Below are 20,145 nucleotides of genomic sequence, written 5' to 3'. Positions count from 1 at the left end.
CAGGTGGAAGATCAGCATGTGCAAAGGTCCTGTGGCAGAATGGAAAGTGGTACTCCAGTTTGGAGCACAGGGTCCAAGGACCAAAGTGGTACAAAAACAAGGCCTGAGAGGTGGGCAGGAACTGCACGAAACAGGACAAGGTACATTGTTAAGCAATTTTGTTTTATGCTAAGGGTAGTAGGAAGCCCTTGCATAACGGCTGGCATGATGTCACTTGAGTCATAAAAACATCCATCTTCCTGCAGAAGAGAACAAAACCCCAGAGGACCAAGGTGGATTTAAAGAGCTCAAATGGGACTAGGCTGGTGTCAGTGGAGATGAAGTGAGGTGGGCAGAGAGGAGATGTATTTAAGAGGCAATGAATTGGATATAGGTAGTGAGGGAGGGTTGGGTTTCAGATTTTGTAACTGAACGCCCTGCGGTGACATTCACTGAGACGGGGAGTAGTGGAAAAAGAATACATTTGTGGGGGAAGAGTATGAACTTTTTCTTTGATGATAGTCCCTTTGTCTGGAGAGAGACACAGTTTGAGTGGAGAAAAAAGCCTGGGTTTGAGCCTTAAGGATGATAGGAAGAGGAGGATGAGGCCGTGGGAATGGCCAGGGAAGTAGACGAGATGTCAGGAGTGGTGTCCCAGAAGCAAACTGAAGAGGGGATGCTGGGGGACAGCAGCTGGTCATGTTACAGGCTGCTGAAGATTAGGTGGCTGAGAATGGCCCGCCGGATTGGGTGGCCAGAGTTCACGGCGACCTTAGTGAGGATACCTCCTTGCGTGACCTCCAGGTGTGACAGAGAAGATGTGTGCAGGTTTGCTAGTCTTGTGGGTCTGATGGCAGGCCTTTGAGAAAATTTCTGCTGGATGGCTTCAGCTTCTCAGTGAAGTAAAACAGGATGTCATTTGCTAGGAGAGAGGAGGGGTGCTGAGGGTTGGAGGCTTTAGGGGAAATGTTTGAAATAATAGTAGAGGAGATAGAAAAAAATGTGCTAGAATTTTCCTTTGGGTGTTCAAGATTCATGTGAGATGAGAGATGACTAATTTAGAATTAATAATCTGCCTTGTGAGGTGAATTTGCCCAAGAGTGCCTGATTGCAGAAGTCGGGGAAGCAGATAGGAAGGCTCATCTAGGGATGAAGCTCTGCCAGAGGGTGCAAACAAAGCGGACAGGGCCAGGGGAGTTCAGGGCATTGGCAGGGGTGCTACTGAAATGATGAACTGCAGAATCTATGCTGCATCCGGGAAAGACGTTAGAAAGGAAAGGAGAAAAGTCCATGAACCAGAGGCCTTGATGAGGCCAAAGGATGGTACTAGGGAGGGTAGTGGATCAAGCACATCGGAAGGGAAGAGGAGGTTTGAATTAGTGATTGTGGAGAAGATCACAAGGTCAGGAATGTGATTTTGGGAGTAAGTGGTTGAGGCAGGGGAGGAGAAAGTCATTGCAGACAAAGTCTAGAGACTGGGAAGCCAGGGAACGGAATGAGGGTCCCTGTCGATGTTGAAGTCATCCAGGAGGATGGAAGGACCTGCTTGGGAAGGAGAAGAAGACCACAAGGCAGGGGCCACAGGCCTTGAGAATGAGAAAAAGGTTGGTAGATGACAGTAACTGGGAGAAAGGGAGGGGAGGGATATGGCTGAATGGTAAAAGCAAGGAAGCATGGGGAGCCCCGCCCACCTGGGCCCCACAACACCTGGGCCTGAGGGAACCAATGGCCATCACTTGCAAATAAGTGGTCTTGCTGGAATACCAGGTTTTGGGATGTACACAGAACTAGAATACAGGTCTGTCAGTGCAAGTATAATTTTCTATCCAGCACATTTCAGTATATTTTATTAATTATGATTTTCACTACCGCTGGTACTGCCACCTGTTCCTATGATGACTGCTGTGCATTTCTCAAATAATTTATGCTTTACAGAGTACTTTGGCATAAACTTCATGATTCACCATCTCTGTAGCACCTGGGTAGATTTCATACAGGTCTAAGAGAATAGGGATTGTAAAGTTTAAAATCAACATATTTGGATTACATATTCTAGGATCCTGTGGTCAATGCTAGAGAATAAAGAAATACTTTGACAAAATGAATTGGATGATTACTTAAATTCATGGCATCAGTCATATCTCTATCAGGCAAGTTTATTCCTTTTAGAATATCCAAATAATTTTCATATAGGAAATAACTCTTCATTTACTCTTATTTTTCTATTTGCGGTATGATATCTCTCCCATATAATGATGTTAACATCATAGTCTAGTATCAAAGCATAAGCACATTATTGGGCTGGGACAATCTCTACAACATGGCAGACCATCATGCAGTCCTATAGCTTCTTCAAACTTTTCCCCCAAAACCCCCTACTTTTGTCTTCGCTCCCCAAAAGTAGGTCATCCTGTGAGCGCTGAAAGTGTGTGGCTGTACTGATGTCGGCTCTAGCAAAGCTCCTGGTCCCCTTAGGCAAGGGGATCTTAATTATGTTGTGTGTCAGAGGTAGTAAGCATTGCACATTTCCTTAACAATGCTGTTGGGACACTTGTTTGGAGGAAATGACAACAGGGAGATACAATCTTGAAAACATATTTTAACAGCAAAACTACCTCTAAGAGAGAGTTCTGAATGCTACAACTTGGAGGAATCAGACTAAAAGATACTCTAGTCTGGAGATCTACGGCAGTACTGAATGATACTAACTCTGAGTGTGACATCCCTTCTCAGAGAAAAAGCTTATTGCCAAGTTCTGTTTCTCTTGGGAATTTCACCACTGGCTTCAGAAACCATGCTCCAACCCTGGCCCTAGAGTTTGTGAGATAGGATGTTCCTAGATGTTTCAAACTAATCTCTTTTATTTTAAATGAAACCTACAACGATGTGATAATGCAAGTCAAATACGAATGGAAAAATTCTCCAATATCTGGATCCAGTCTGGAGGTATGGATTTGACCTAAGCTCTTTATCTTGATGAGTCCAGAAAATATCTTTTTTTTCATTTGTTTGTTTTTTGAGACAGGGTCTTGCTCTGTTGACTAGTGCTTGGAGTACAGTGGCACAATCTCGGTTCACTGCAACCTCTGTCTCCCGGGTTCAAGAGATCACATCTTAGCCTCCTGAATAGCTGATACTAAAGGCGTGCACCACCACACCTGGCTAATTTAAATTTTTTTTTTTTTTTGTAGAGATGCGATCTTACTATATTGCCCAGGCTGGTCTTGAAGAACTCTTAGGCTCAAGTGATCCACCCACCTCAGCTTCCGAAAGTGCTGGGATTGAAGGTGTGAGCCACTGTGTCTGGCAAAAATATCTTTTATTCACTAAACAGTTCAACATATATATTCCCTCACTTGGAATGGAAAATACCTGCAAAGAATTTTTGTACCACAAGTTCATTCTCATACATATAGAAAATGGGGAATAATTTTGAAATGTGTAAGAAAATTCTTTGGAATCTTTGTGGAGATATAACAATGGTTCCTAGTAGCTCTATCACCAAAAGTGGTGTGCAGTCGATTCAGAGTCACAAGACAGAATGTTTCAGAAAGGGCTCTTCCCTTCGACATGCTTGGAGAGTGACTTTGGAATGCAATAGTAATTTAGAGCAGGGACAGTAACCTTTTTCTGCAAAGGACCAGAGAGTAAATATTTTAGGATTTGCAGACCATGTGGTTTCTGTTGCTATTACTCATGTCTGGTGTGAAAGCTAGCATAGAACAGGCATGGCTGGGGTCCAATTACACTTTATTTATGGACATCGCAATTTAAATTTCATACAGTTTTCATGTGTCATAAAATACTGTCTTAATTTTTTTTCTTTTTTTCTTTCTTTCTTTCTTTTTTTTTTTTTAGATAGGGTCTCTCTTTGTTGTCCAGGTAGGAGTGCAGTGGTGAAATCACAGCTCACTGCACCCTCAACCTCCTGGGCTCAAGGAACCCTCCTGCTTCAGCCTCCCTAGTAGCTGGGACTACAGGCACATGCTACCTCACTTGGCTTATTTTTAATTTTTTTGTAGAGAAGGGGATCTTGCTATGTTGCCCAGGCTGGTCTTTAACTCCTGGGCTCAAATGATCCTTCTGGCTTGGCCTCCCACAGCACTGGGATTACAAGCATGAGACACCTGCCCAGCAAAATTTTTTTTTTCCCAACCATTTCAAACTGTAAACCCCATTCTGCTTGGGGGGCATTACAAAAAACAGGCAGCCATTTGTCAAAACCTGATAGAGTGCATTTTCAATTAGGGAATTGGGAAGGCCAAGAGAAAGAACACACACATACAGTTGCCTTTCATTCACCTTCACTGGAGGAAACACATGGCCACTTAACAGGAGCTATTAGGCCAGATTCCTGTTACCTGGGGAGTTCTGAGGTGAAGAACAGGGTGAACAGCGAGGAGAGAAGCTATACCCAGGGTGGAAGGCAGCCTGCAGGGGGACGTAGGACATAATCTCTTCTTCAAAGAGACTGCAAATGAAAAAAAAAAAAAGAAAGAAAGAAAGAAAAAGAAAAGTCAGTTTTACGTCCCTGGGAAAGTGTTCATGAATTGGGGTAGCAGCAGTTACAGTTCTCACAAAGCAACAAAAGCAATTAGATTTAAATGTATTATAGAAAAATAGGTACATCCCGCTTGCAAATTCTCAGTGTTGTTTTAAACCCTGATTAATCCTAAAACAATGTCTCCATCAAGTACTTTAGGCAGCTCTTGCTACCTCAGTTGGCAAATCTAAGGACTGTGATGGACACGGGTACAAGGGTGGGGCCCCATTTGCGTTGCAGTTACTAGAATCCTCTAGAACAAGCAGTGAGTATTTCAGTCTAGGCCATTTTCAGGGTGGTCGTGATGGAGGAGAGCTGCCCAGGGAAGCTTTTCCAGAAGGATTTCAGGCCTAGCCCCTTACCTCAGCAAAATGACCAGATCCGCATCACAGGACAACTTCTCAAGCCCGTGATTACCCTCAGTCCGAATGTAATGGATTTTCTCCCTGAATCATGTGAGAAAGAAGAGGAAAATTAGACGCCAACACATAAGCTCAGGAATACATCTTCTTCGGATCTCTTATTTCCTCTTCCAATACTGCTGAATAGCAATGTCCTAACGTCCCATGTATTTTGCAGAATTCTAAGCTCGTATCACAGGCTCTCAGGATGCTCTATAATGGATGGCTTTTCTACAGACTTGCACAGGTACGGAAGCTGAGGAACACAGCAAAGTTAGGTCCTCAGGTAGCTAAGACAGTCAGGAGTGGAGCTGGGTAAGAGACGGCTCCTGAAAGACTGTTCTGGGGCCGGGCACAGTGGTTCACGCTTGTAATTCCAGCGCTTTGGGAGGCCAAGGCGGGCAGATCACGAGGTAAGGAGTCCGAGACCAGCCTGAGAAATAATGGTGAAACCCTGTCTCCACTAACAATACAAAAATTAGCCAGGCGTGGTGGTGCCTGCCTGTAATCCCAGCTACTCAGGATGCTGAGGCAGGAGAATCGCTTGAACCCGGGAGGCGGAGGTTGCAGTGAACTGAGATCATGCCACTGCACTCCAGCCTGGGCAATAGAGTGAGACTTCATCTCAAAAAAAAAAAAAAAAAAAAAAAAAAAAAAGACTGTTCTGGGCTCATGTCATGTTGGAAGCCATGGGAAGAAAGAGTGAGCTGGCGGGTGGGTGTCTCTTGAGAAATCTTGTGCCTGATGGAAAATTTATAATGCCACATTGGGCACAGAGGGGGCCCGGCCCCAAGAACCAAGAACAGTCTCCCAGGTCAGTCAAGGCACAGGCATCAATTTTGTCTCTGTTAGCTACAACTTCGTCTATTCTGATCCTTTTAGACAACCTCCAACTCCAACTCGGCAAATTGTTTCAAGTAAGTCTATGGATAAGTAGGAGTTTTTGGATCAAATTAACTTTTTAATTTGCTTCCCTGACGTTATTCAAATATTACAAACACCATACCCAGAATCTTTCTATTGTATGCATGCTTCAAAGGAGTTAATATGTTTTGCCTTTTTTGAAGAGATGCAGTAGAAATCAGGGAAAATTAAGGATCTGTTTTTTAAAAATCTTTAACTTTTTTCTTTTTTTAATTTTTACTTTGAGGTAATTTTAGAGTCATGTGTAATTATAAGAAATAAACAGACAGATCCTGTATACCCCTCACTCAGTTTCTCCCAGTGGTAAAAGATGGATGATTTTATTTTCTTCTGTTTTGTTTTTTTTTTTGAGACAGAGTCTTGCTCTGTTGCCCAGGCTGGAGGCAGTGGTGCAATCGTAGCTCACTAACCTCTGCCTCCTGGGTTCAAACGATTCTTGTGCCTCAGCTTCCTGAGTAGCTGGGATTATAGGCATGCACTACCACACCCAGCTAGTTTTTTGTATTTTCTTTAAAAAAGAAATTATTTTTTTGAGACAAGGTCTCACTCTGTCACTCAGTCTGCAGTGCAGTGGCCTGTTCATGGCTCACTGAAGCCCCAACCTCCCAAGGCTCCAGTGATCCTCCTGCCTCAGTTCCCCCATGTAGCTGGGACTACAAACACACACCATCGGGCTTGGCTAATTTTTGTAGTTTTAGTAGAGACAGGGTTTCACCATGTTGCCCAGGCTGGTCTTGAACTCCTAGGCTCAAGAGATCCGACCGTCTCAGCCCTCCAAAGTGCTAGGATTACAGGCATTAGCCACTGCGCCTGGCCCAAAAGATGAATGATTAAAAAATATATGTATATTTTCCAAAATACTGCAGATACAACTTTTTCCTCTCTTTGATTGTATTAATATAAATCCAAATCTTCACCATAACTTAGAGATTTTCAGGCAAAAAATATAATCAATTTGACCTTTTGGCACAGAGATCTTTTTTTTAAGGCAAGGGAAGATTTTGAGCCTCTACAAAGATAGACAGAATGGGATTAAACAGGGAAATGCACTCTGATCCAACCTCAGTGTGGGTGAAGCACCGTTGCAGGAAATGGCATCGCCAGAACCTAGGGGGTGTTCACAGTGGCTTCTTTGATGGGGGTTTGAAAAAGGGAGCAGCACTGTCCACATGTCATTCAGCAGGGAACGTGTGGAAACCCAGCCAAGAGAACAGAACATCCCCACCCCTCTTGTCACCTTCTTCTCTCTCTGCCTATGTCCTTGACCCCAGCCCTGGGCTTTCTCCTCCAAATCCTGAGACTACCTCACAGCCCTGTTGTTTGGAAGATGCTCTTGAATCGTCTCTAATTTAATGACTTTGGCCTTATGAATGACCTCAAATTTATATGCTCTGCCAATGATAATGTCCCCCTGGGCAGGTTATCCTCCTGCCCCAAGGGATCCACATCTGGTTAAGCCCCTGGCCTCCCTTCCTGGAGGAAAAAGAAGCCCAGAGAGGGCCATCTCCACTAGGGCAGCAAAGTGCAGTCCCCAGTTTAGAAAGTGCCACCTAGTGCAGTGGTTCTATCGTGGCACCACCGTATGGACCACATCCAGGTGTCTGAATGCTAAGCACAATTGTCTGAGAGTTTTGGTGGCTCTCCCATCAGACATTATATTCTCTGTCATGTCTAGCAACATTTCATGCAGAGCCAGTGGTGTGAGGGAGCTCCAGATGCCCCTGGAACTCCATGCCAAAGTGCATTGAGAACTGGGGAAGACATGTGAGGGTGAGAATGCCGGCTGTCTCTCCTACATATATCCCTTGACCGTCAGGAGAACTCCGGAGCACACTTTCCCTAGAGCTCAGGACAGGACAGGTGCCTGCCTCCTTGACATCCTGACATTTGAAGCCACTTGTGGCTTCAAAGACCTCAAAACTCAATATCCAAAATGAAATCCTTGGCATTCTTCCTCTCTTCAAGCCAGTTCCTCCTCCAGTCTTTCCCATCTCAGTAAATGACACCATTATCCACTCACCTGCGCAAGCCCCACACTTGGCTGTCATTCTTAATTGCTCTCTTCTCCTCACCCACCATGTTCAAGCTGTCATCAGCTCCTGTTGTTTTTGCATCCACAGTATCACCCCAAACTGCTCCCTCCTCTTCATCCATATTTTCCCATTATCCACACAACCATCATCTCTCACGTGGATGAATATAATAGTCTCCTGCATAGCCCCTGTTCCATCTTATGCCCCTCCCCAGCCTATCTTTTCCCCACAAAGCTGCCCAAACATTGCATCTGTGTGTGTGTGTGTGTTTTTTTTTTTTGAGATGGAGTCTTGCTCTGTCGCCCAGGCTGGAGTGCAGTGGCCGGATCTCAGCTCACTGCAAGCTCCGCCTCCCGGGTTTACGCCATTCTCCTGCCTCAGCCTCCCGAGTAGCTGGGACTACAGGCGCCCGCCACCTCGCCCGGCTAGTTTTTTGTATTTTTTAGTAGAGATGGGGTTTCACTGGGTTAGCCAGGATGGTCTCGATCTCCTGACCTTGTGATCCGCCCGTCTCGGCCTCCCAAAGTGCTGGGATTACAGGCTTGAGCCACTGCGCCCGGCCTGCATCTGTGTTTTTAACGACCACAGCTGCAAACATATTTCATCGGTGGTCATGAAAAACAGATGAAAAAGGTCATGAAAAAGCAGCTGTGGTCGTTAAAAACACAGATGCAATCCTATTTCTTTCCAGTGGAAAACTTCTCAATCACTTCTCAAATAGAATCGCAATTCAAATAAAATCTTTCCTGTTGGTGATAGGGCCTCCCTCTCCAACTTCACCACGGTAGGTCTCGCCTACCCTCCCAATCTACCCCTGCGCCACACTAGCTTTCTTTCATTCTTCACCTAGGTCTAAGCTTTTCCTGCCTCAGGGCCTTTGCATACTCTCTCCCTGACCTCTACTTTGCATCTCAAGGGACCATGCCTTCTCATCCTTCACGTTTCAGCTCAAGCACCACCTACTTGGAAAAACTTTCCCTGCATTCTGTTTAGGATGTAAGTCCTCTTCCTTTGTACCAGCATATTCTCCACTATTGCTGAATTCTAGTCATGTTCATGGCACTTAACATATTATGTAGCTGTATATTTGGCTTAAAAAAACAAACCCCAAGCTTGTCTATTATCTGTCTCCCTCCATAGATTGCAAATTCATTGGGAATGTACATGTTTGTTTTGCTTGCTACTGCATACGTAGCCCTGGGACAATCCTGATTCAGATGAGTGACACAATCAAAGCACTAGTTGAAGGACCGCCTCCATGCCCCTTAAAGATAACAGATGCCACTAACCTCTGGGTTTTCTGGCTCCATCCCCTTCTCTACATGTGGCTTCCTGCCTTTCACTGCAAGTCACTGCTGTCAATTGGACAGTTTTCTAAATACTCAAACCCAGCAACTGGCTTTGCGGACCCAAGACAGAGACTCCATGACTCCCTGAGAACAGCAATGGCTGAACAGAGGTCACCATCTGCTCTTGGGGACCACAGAGGAAGCCATGAGTTCTTCCAGGTGGGGTCCTGAGGAGAGTGGTATTCTCTTCAACTCCTGAACCTTCCAAGTGGATCTGACTCACCCTGACATGGTATTCAGGGGCAGGTGGAGGCCTCGTCATGGAGAGCAGGGCCCGGCTTCCTGCACCTCTTAAGCTTGACCTCCTGAAGAACAAGTTCTTGCTCTTTTCTTTCTGCTTTTTAAATTCTATCATCACATAGTCCAGTTTCTGATAGTCATTGTGAGCCTTCTATTTTTGATGAAATATTTGGGTTCTCAACCTGGGTCCACAGTTTCTTTAGGGTCCATTAACTATTTGAAATTATATTCAGAGGTTTATATTTATATGTGGAGGAGAGTCCAAAAGAGCTTCCATCTGCATCTCAAAGGAGTCCATAACCTTAAAATAGGTTATTAGTTTCTATACTAGATAATTTCCAAGTTGTTTTTCCAATTCCAACGTGGCCCAATTTCAAGTTACCCCAGCTCTGCAAAATCATAATTGTACAATCCCATATTGCAACAAAACATTTAAAGTTTCTTGGATTTTGTTATAATGTGATACATGATAGGGCTGAAAACAGTTTACTGCCCTTTGGAAATATATTCCACTCATTTATATAGGGAATTACTTAAAAAAAAAACTTTTCTAATGATTAAAATGAGACTTTTGTGTCTTTGGTGAGTTGAAATTCTTCCAAAAAGCAAGCAGTGAACTCACTACTTAGTGGTAGAATCAGTAATGTAAATAATGTTCAAGAACAACCATGCGTCAAAAACCCTTAAGATAATACAACTCCCCTGGAAATCCCTTGAAAGTTCCCTTAGGTTGTTAGGTGAGTCAAAGAGCAGTCCATGAATGAATGACCCAGGTGGTTGAATATGACCCTGTCTTCTGCAGCAGTACAGTAATGAAACTTGGGGAGAGACTTCTTAAGAGTTGAACATAAATGAAAGTGACCATTCATCATGCTAAAGATCATTGGTTCATGCTAAAGATCTTTCATTCACTCTAAAGGTAATTGGTGTTTCCTAGTTTCAAAGTAGAGGACCCGGTTCTAAGGGGCAGAGTGGGCACAAAGACAAGGAAGAGAAAGGCCTTGCTCTAAAGAGCTTAGAGTGCTGTAGGGAGACACAAGTAAATGACAGAATACGAGAGATCTAAAAATATCTTTGAGGCACAAAAAGCATGCTATCAAAGCAGGACAAAAGAAATACTAGGAAACCACCATTCTCAGCAAACTAACGTAAGAACAGAAAACCAAACACTGCATGTTCTCACTCATAAGTGGGAGCTGAACAATGAGAACACATGGACACAGGGAGGGGAACATCACACACCAGGGCCTGTCAGGGGATAGGGGGCCAGGGGAGGGATAGCATTAGGAGAAATACCTAATGTAGATGATGGGTTGATGGGTGCAGCAAACCACCGTGGCACATGTATACCTATGTAACAAACCAGTACGTTCTTCACATTTATCCCAGAACATAAAAGTATAATAAAAAAATTAAAAACAGACAAACAAAAAAACCAAAAAAAACCCACAAATGCCTTGGCAACATCAGGAAGTTCCCACCCCTGCCAAAGAAAAGAAATACTAAAGCCTGCCTAGATCACCAAATTTTTGCTTTTGATCTGAGCCTTTAAAATGGGATGAGAGGTCCTTAACAGGGAAGTCATTCCCGGAAAGACAAAGGCAGGAGGGTACACAGCCTGTGTGGTGGAGGTGGTGAAGGAAAAGCTTAGCATAGGATAGAGAGTTAGGTTAGGGCCAGACTTTGGAGACCATGGACATTGTGCTTAGAAATCTTGACTTCAGGCTGGGTAAGGTGGCTAACACCTGTAATCCCAGTACTTTGGGAGGCTGAAATGGGTGGATCCCTTGAGGTCAGGAGTTTGAGACCAGCCTGACCAACATGGTGGAAACCCCATCTCTACTAAAAATACAAAAATTAGCAAAATTTTGCTGGGTGTGGTGGCACATGCCTGTAGTCCCCGTTACTCAAGAGGCTGAGGCTCAGGAATTGCTTGAACCTGGGAGGCAGAGGTTGCAGTAAGCTGAGATTGTACCACCTCACTTCAGCCCAGGCAACAGAGCAAGACTCTGTCTCAAAAACAAACAAACAAAAATATTGACTTTATTTCATATGTGATGGAAACCATGAAAGCTTTCTTGAAGGGTAGGGAGGACATGATTTAATCTATGCTTTAAGTAGGCCACTTGGTTATGATAGGGTGATAGGGAATATTTTAGGAGAAACCCCTGTATGGTCCAGAAGAGAAACGATGAGCACCTAAACTTGAACCATGGCAGGGAGAAGAGAAAACGAGGATGGAGGAGAGAGTATGAGGAGGTGAATGTTTAGATGTGGAGGTGGAAGAAGAGGGAGGAGAGGAGATCAGGGACAGCTGGGAGGGTAGTGGCTCTAATTTACAGAGTGAAAATACAGGGAAAAGAGGTGTCAAAGAGGGGGTGCTGGAGGGGAAAGAATGGTGAATGATCCATTCTGGCAGGAGTGGCAAGGGTTGAAAAGCAAAGAGCCTACTTGAAGCTGTTAGCGATTCCCCGAGGAAGTCAGAGTAGAGTATCGCAGGTATCAGCCCCATTCACAAGACTGCACCACATGGGCAGGGAAGAATGAAATGCAGCCATTGCTGGGATTCTCGCTTGCCCTGCCTTAACCTTGACACATCCTCATGTAAGTATCGCAACCATGCCCACTTTGTGACCTCCATTTAGGAGACTAAGGGCAGAGGGTTGAATAACACACCTCCATCAATAGTCCCTACCTGTTGGAGTAAGAATTCAAATGTCAAAGGGATGTGCTCTTAACCCCCATGCCTCTCCAGTTTTTGGAATGTAGCAGAGTAAACCAAAGCAAAAAGATGTGTGAATATTTTGGTGAGAAAGCAGGATTTAAGTTCGGGCAATATTTTCTCTTTTTATCATTTTAGATCGCTATCCCTTCCACATGAAGTGATTCAGAGTTTCAGGGGCACTTGTTCAAAAATGACCCTGATGAAGAATAAGATGTAAGTAGTTAGAACACACAGGAAACATTTTGTTTGCTTGTTTATTTTCGAACATGACCACTCAATATTTGGTTTACCATTCAACAATTATATTTCAAAACTAAAAGTAATTTACATGGTGCTGTGCATAAATAATTTTTTAATGGAAGCTATTTTGTTTCCTTCCTGTCCTTTCCTCCAAGTCAATGGAAATCATTTCAGTACCATATAAATGATACGTAATCTGATAATATGACCATCTCTGATGATGCCATTTCCCAGAATACAGGAACCCCGAACCCTTCATCTTGAGGATTCAAGTTCTCGTTTAAATGCACAAAAAGAATGCACAATAAGCTTCTGCTCCTTCTCCACAGAGGTGTTTTCCCACCAGGAAAAATGGCTGCAAAGACCTAGAGTTCCAGGGAGTAAGGGGCGAGGCTTACCTGAGTGTGTGGTTTCTTGCTAAGCTTGGCTGACGCTCTTGCAGCATTTCAAAAATGTTTGGCTGGCGAAGAAATGCCACAATCTTGTCATTATATGCTGAAACAGACAAAAGCACAGGAGTTGTGGTTGAGTCTGCAGCCCGGAGATAATCACTCTGATGATTGGAAAATGGCTGCTTGATACCAGGATTAATGAAGGCATTTGAAGGGCAGGCAGCATACTCATCAAAAAAATGCAAGCTCTTGAAAGCTTTTAAAATGTGACATAACAGCATTATAATTTTTTAAGGGATCAAACTAAAAGTGAACCAGATCTATGTTAATTGTCCTTAACTCTTCAGGATCTTTACTGGGTATTAATGCATCTCTGCATGAACAGGTAAAGGAGAACAAAATAGCTCTCCCAGAAGAGGAGTTCTCCTCTCTTCCTTCTAACTTTTCTTGGTCATTTTGCCACAGTTATGGTAAAAGATTCTTTATGAGTGAAAAGAAATCCATGTGTTGATTTCCCAGTAGTGATAATGGAAACACCTTTTAGATGCTCTCATTTCATTTTCCTTGATACCATTGGCATATGTTTTGGAAAGAGGTGGCTGAAGTTAGGAATGGAGACTGCAAACTTAATGCCATACATACGTGGAAAGAGAGGTATACATTAAAAACTGTCTAGCAACAGTAAAATTCACCTCCCTATTTAAACCATGCTCTTGTGCACGGGGTTAACAAATCACTGAACAGAGTAAGGAAGAAAGGACCTATGAGTTTGGGAAAGAATAGAAAAGAGAGGGAGGGGAACAGAGAGATGAGGAGGAAGGGAGAGGGGAAAAGGACAGAGGGGAGAATGGGAGCAGGGGTCAGGGAATGCACTATATCCTAAAAGAGGAGAAAGGAAACACAGAATGTTGAGTAGTAAAGGCTTTTTGACAAAAACCAGAAAAACAAACAAAAAATCAAGGCTAGGTGTTGGTATTCTGTGAGCCCCTGGCTCAAAGAAGCATGATACATACCCAGTGGCAATGACTCATGTTGATGTTGGCTTCGAATAGCAGCTACTAAGCTGTGTCCTGGCCTGGCCAGTAAAGAGGCTCCTCTGTTTCTAGAAACTTCTGAGGCCTAATTTTAGAATAAAAGCATAAGCATTAGAAATTTGTATCAGTTTCAGATGTCTTTTGATACCAATGTTTCAGCCTAAGGGGTAAAAGATTCTGAAGTCACCTAAGTTGAAAAAGTAATAAAATGATGGAAAAGAAAGCATACAAAAGTGTCTAAGCAGAGTTGATGATGTGCTATACTATGGTTAAGAAAGCAATCTGGCTCACCCCTGTAATCCGAGCACTTGGGGAGGCTAAGACAGGTAGATAACGAGGTCAGGAGTTTGAGACCAGCCTGGCCAACATAGTGAAACCCCGTCTCTACTAAAAAATACAAAACTTAGCCAGGTGTGGTGGCAGGTGCCTGTCATTCCAGCTACTTGGGAAGCTGAGGCAGAAGAATTGCTTGAACCTGGGAAGTAGAGGTTGCAGTGAGCCGAGATCACTCTGGCCTGGGCAACAGAGCAAGGCTCTGTCTCAAAAAAAAAAAGAAGTAATCATGCCAAAGTCATGAATATTAATCAAATTAATACCATGAATGGCTCAAGAAACATTTCTCATCATAAATCTGTTAAGGAGAGATAAATTCCAGATAAATATTATTGGTAAGGTAGGCCTATAACTTTCCAACAGGTAGCACTGAACTTCAGTACTGAATGTATAATGGACTTCTTGTTGAAATATTATTGATTACATTCATTCTTTGTTGAATGCCTGTTATTGCATTCACTGTGCTGGCTTCTGTTCACATAGCATCTTACATATCCTAACAAATTCTGCAAGATAAGCATTATCAACCAAAATTTACAAACAGGGAATCTGAGGATCCAGGAAAAGTAAGGTTTCCCCAGATTCACAACCATTAGAGAGGTAACCAGGGTTCTAATACTTGACTGCAAAGAACGTATTTACTCCTTCCATGCTGCCTGCCTGCTTCCAATATCTTGGTTCTGCTTAAGCATTTTTACAAAACTTCAGAGATAAATAACTTGCTTAGCCTAAAGTTGATACTTGTGATGAGTAACTTTAAACCAAATTAGCTCAATTTTGCCAGTGTGGTAGCTCACACCTGTAATCCCAGCACTTTGGGAGGCTGAGGCGGGTGGATCACTTGAGGACCAGAGTTTGAGACTGGCCAACATGGTGAAACCCCATTTCCACTAAAAATCCAAAAATGAGCCAGGCATGGTGGCGCATGCCTGTAATTCTGGCTACTCGGAAGGCTGAGGCACGAGAATCCCTTGAACCCAGGAAGCAGACATTGCAGGGAACCGAGATTGCACCATTGCACTCCAGCCTGGGTGACACAGCAAGACTCTATCTCAAAAACAAAACAAAACAAAACAAAAAAAACTAACTTAGCTCAATTTTAAATTTTATAAATTTAAAAACATCACCTTTGTAAAAGGTGAAAGAAAAGTTTGCTGATCAATAAACTATGCAGTTCTAGAGCATGATAATGGACATTCTCACTATGATTCTACATACATTTTGTTTTTTAAGACCTTCGCAGAGTAAGATGTTAAAATCTATAGACGCACTATAGATTTTCCACATTGCAGTACATTCACCAGATATATGGGATTGAATGTAGAGTGTAACTCATCCTATGATATTTGGCAAAGTATGCTAAAATAGGCTTTAAAATAGTTAAGAATTTTGAAGTGTTAAAATAAAGACTTTAGACAAAGTAAATTTACAGAGTTTAATTGAGCAAAGAACAGTGTGAGAATGGGGTGGTCCTCACTCAGAACCAGAACCAGAAAGGGTGGAGAGAGCACCGTTCTGCAACCGCGGGCAGGCAGCATTTATGGAGGGGGAATGGGAGCGTGGTACAGAAGCAGCTGGACTGGTTACGGCTCAGCGTTTGCCTTATTTGAACATGGTCTGATCAGTTAGCCACCTGCGATTGACTGAAGCTTGGCTGTTGTGACTGGCTGAGACTCAACCCTTTGTTGCCAAAGTATACTCCCAAATTAGGCTTTCAGTTAATTCATGTCCCAAGTGAGGTGGCAATCCATTACGTAACGACTCAAAAGTATGAAGGCATCCTCAAGCCAAGTTTAATTTCATGTAACAGATGATAATTTTGTAAGACACTTAGAAAGAGTTCAAACATCCAGATTTAAAAAAAGGAAAGACAATTCTCCCTCTGAGACCAGCATAAAACTCACTCACACAGATTTTAGGAAGGTGATGAGGACTGGTGCTACACAGTCTAGACAAGTCAGTTCCAAAACGGCCACTTAAGAATAGGCCATGTGCGATATTGCAGATCCTAATGTAGGGCAAATTACTTAACGATCCCTAATGAAGAACACAGGCATTGCTGATTTTCCTTTGGTTCCCACTTCCATACTCCATACCCAAGGATAACATCCTTTGTATGCGGACAGTGGCCACCAGTACATCCTTTGTATGCGGACAGGGGCCACCAGTACATCCTTTGTATGCGGACAGGGGCCACCAGTACATCCTTTGTATGCGGACAGGGGCCACCAGTTCACTCTCTGTATGTGGTAGTCTTTGCTGCTCTTCTGGAAGTTGGGTAGAGATGCAGATGTTTCTGTTTTCTCTCCTGGTCCTTCTCATTGCCCATGGCTACTTGAAGGACAAGGGAATAGATTCTGTGCCACTTTGGTGGACTTCTCACTTTGATGTCATTAGCTCTCAACTCTGCTCAGCTGGCAAAGCCAGAGACCAGGGTTTAGAAGCTGGTATTTCTGCAGCAGCACATTCCAGTCTCAAATGTTTACAAAGCAAAAGATGAAAGAAAAGTTTGCTGATCAATAAACTATGCAGTATTGAATCCTCATACTTCTCTTTTTTCTCCATGAATAAATAAATAAATACATAAAGGCTTTCTGGGACTGAAATGATAAGCCTCTTTTTCTTGGAGGGAATCATGTCAGTTTGCCTTCATGTGTATTTAAAATATTATTGACCTTGTAAAGACAGGAGTCGCAGAGACCCACCAGCTGAAGGTTATCTAAGTGATAAATTACAGAGCGAAACTGGGAAACAGCCAGATCTGCTCGCTGAGCTCAGGAAGGCTTGGCTGTGCACTGAGCTCAGGAGACATTTGTTGTCTCGCCCTGAGTGAAAGTGTCTAACTGTCAGGGCATCACCCAGAAATGAATAAGGCGTTGAAACAGAAAGAGGCTCACTTCTATTCCTGGCCCTCACAGGAAATTCATTAATGGTGCCTACTTCTGAGGTCACCCACTCATGGGTAAAACTAAGCCAGATTGAAAAACTTCAGAAACCAGCTGCAGTCCAGCTAGCCCAAAGGCAGATGACTGACTGACCAACATTCTTCAGGCTTAATACGAATGTGATAGAGGAAATAACACAGGGGGAGATAGGGCTTGTTGCGTCCCTGAGCCACAGAAATGTCTGCAAAAGGTTGGTTGGTACTGGATGGCTCATAGACCAGAGCCTGGAGGACAGGAGGGTTGGATAGAAACACTCTTCTCCAACAAGGGGCCCAGGAATGGACAGTGATGAAGACAGTTTCAGGCAGGGCTGGAGGAAATTCTGAGGGTCTAAGTTTGAACTAGGATTTAGTATGTGCCAGGATCCTTGAAGCCCGGCAGTGGTACTAAACAATCCATCCTGAGGGATGTCTGACAGCAACTGAGTGACTGATTTGAATCTCACTGCAAACATGATGCCAAGATGGCTTTTTTTTTTTCTTTCTTTCTTTTTGAGATGGAGTCTCGCTCTGTTGCCTAGGCTGGAGTGCAGTGGTGCGATCTTGGCTCACTGCAACCTCTGCCTCCCGGTTTCAAGTGATTCTCATGCCTCAGCCTCCCGAGTAGTTGGGATTACAGGCGTGTGCCACCACGCCTGGCTAATTTTTCTATTTTTGGTAGAGATGGGGTTTTGCTATGTTGGCCAGGCTGGTTTCAAACTCCTGACCTCAGGTGATCTGCCCACCTTGGCCTCCCAAAGTGCTGGGATTACAGGCTTTAGCCACTATGCCTGACCTTTTTTCTTTTCTCCTTTCTTTTTTTTCTTTTTCTTTCTTTTTTTTTTTTTTTTTGAGACAGAGTCTCTGTTATTCAGGCTGGAGTGTAGTGGTGCAATCACAGCTCACTACAGGCTCAAACTCCTGGGCCCAAGCAATCTTCCTGCCTCAGCCTCCTGAGTAGCAGTGACTACAGGCACACGCCACTGTGCCCAGCTAATTTTGAAAATGTTTTTGTAGAGATGGGTTCTTGATATGTTGCCCAGGCTGGTCTTGAACTACTGGCTTTGAGAGATCCTCCTGCCCTAGCCTCCCTGAGTGCTGGGATTACAGGTGTGAGCTACCATCCCCAGCCTGCTTTTTTTCCCTAAGGTCAGAAAATGACTACAGGACTGATTTTCCATTTAAAACCAAAATGACATGACTCTAATGTCCTGGCACTTGACCCCTTTGGTCTTATTTAGTTTCTTGGGGGTGTGTGTGTGCATGTGGGCACATGTGGTAATGGCGAGCGAGGGGAGAGAGAGGCCCTGGTGGCCTGCCTCTCCCCAGACATGCTGTGACAACTCTTCCATAATTGGGTAAAACCCAGTTTGTGGTAGGGACTACTTTTAGGATTTCTTTTTCTTTTGATATTGATAGCTTTCATCATAATTGTAAATGTGAAAACTTCAAACATTTGGCTCTCCAGACAAAACAAAATAGATATCCTCAGAAAATAGTTTTCAGCAACTGGTAAACAAGCTGCTCTTCAGCGCTGCAGTTTGGGAATGTACCCCTGTGGGTTTCCTTAAAGCTGTGATTGAAAATTGTATGTTTTAGACTGAATTTGGGTTAATAATCAGCTAACCCTCTCTCTGCAAACACTGGAGACTTGATGATAAAAAAAATGTAGCAAGTTCACAGGAAGGGCTCAAAGGACGAATTTACATTCATCTCTAGATTCTTTCTGTGTTCTGAAAACGGATCATTAACAAAGTTGTCAGAATTATCTGAAGGAAACAAAAGAGAGATATTTGAGTTGTTCAATATTTTTATAATTAAAAGCAGGCAATAAACATCATGTTCAAGAAAGGCTTGCGTTAAATGATGGTAGATCCATGTGATAAAACATTACAGAAAAATGTTAATGGTGTGGAAATTGTCTACGAGGCACTAGGATATAGAACCATAGACAACATGATCTAATGTCTTTATGTTTATGTGTACCAGTGTCTCCAGATGGGGAATTATGCTTTTCCATCTGTGTCTGCATTCTGCATTCATTACTTATCGTTCATATAGCGATGTGCCGCATAGCAATGTTTCAGTCAACAATGGATGCATAGGCAATGGTGTTCCCATAAGCTTATAATAGAGCTGAAAAAGTCCTATCACCTGGTCATGTCATAGCTGTCATAACATCATGGTATAATCGCTTTAAAAAAAAATAAATTTAGGCCAGGCACGGTGGCTCATGCCTGTAATCCCAGCACTTTGGGAGGCCAAGGCAGGTGGATCACGAGGTCAGGAGTTCGAAACCAGCTTGGCCAACATGGTGAAACCCCCGTCTCTACTAAAGATACAAAAAATTAGTCGGGTGTAGTGGTGTGTGCCTGTAGCCTCAGCTACTCAGGAGGCTGAGGCAGGAGAATCGCTTGAACCCAGGAGGAGGAGGTTACAGTGAGCCGAGATCATGCCATTGCACTCCAGCCTGGGAGACAAGGTGAGATTCATTCTCAAAAAAAAAGAAAAAAAACGGAACCAACCCAAATGCCCCTCAGTGATGGACTGGATAAAGAAAATGTGGCACATATACACCATGGAATACTATGCAGCCATAATAAAGGATGAGTTCATGTCCTTTGCAGGGACATGGATAAAACTGGAAACCATCATTCTCAGCAAACTAACACAAGAAGAGAAAACTAAACACCGCATGTTCTCACTCATGAGTGGGAGTTGAACAATGAGAACACATGGACATAGGGAGGGGAACATCACACACAGGGGCCTGTAGTGGGGTTGGTGGGGGGAGGGAGAGCATTAGGAGAAATGCCTAATGTAAATGACGAGTTAATGGATGCAGCAAACCAACATGGCACATGTATACCTATGTAACAAACCTGAACATTGTGCACATGTACTCCACAACTTAATGTATAATAATAAAAAAAATTTAGTGTAGCCTAAGTGCGCAGTATTTATATTCTACAGTAGTGCACAGTAATGTCCTAGGCCTCACCGTCACTCACTCACTGACTCTCCCAGAG

General features: G+C 43.4%; 1 protein-coding gene across 13 annotated transcripts in view; it reads right to left on the bottom strand.

Moving 5' to 3' along the window:
* LOC105494192 (HECT, C2 and WW domain containing E3 ubiquitin protein ligase 1) overlaps positions 1–20,145 on the bottom strand; it is a 468,767-nt gene that overhangs the window by 59,836 nt on the left and 388,786 nt on the right. For all 13 annotated transcript variants that reach the window (XM_011762396.3, XM_011762400.3, XM_024796674.2 and 10 more), the window contains 4 exons: positions 13,840–13,945; positions 12,833–12,929; positions 4,885–4,968; positions 4,341–4,450 (listed from right to left, as the gene is read on the bottom strand). In XM_011762396.3, coding sequence (XP_011760698.2) covers positions 4,341–4,450; positions 4,885–4,968; positions 12,833–12,929; positions 13,840–13,945 — 397 coding nt within the window. The remainder of the gene's footprint in view (positions 1–4,340; positions 4,451–4,884; positions 4,969–12,832; positions 12,930–13,839; positions 13,946–20,145) is intronic.

Source organism: Macaca nemestrina, chromosome 4, assembly GCF_043159975.1.
Source record: "Macaca nemestrina isolate mMacNem1 chromosome 4, mMacNem.hap1, whole genome shotgun sequence".
Taxonomy (NCBI): Eukaryota; Metazoa; Chordata; class Mammalia; order Primates; family Cercopithecidae; genus Macaca; species Macaca nemestrina.
The sequence above is the reverse complement of the archived record's forward strand: the minus strand, read 5'-3'. Positions and strand labels throughout refer to the sequence as shown.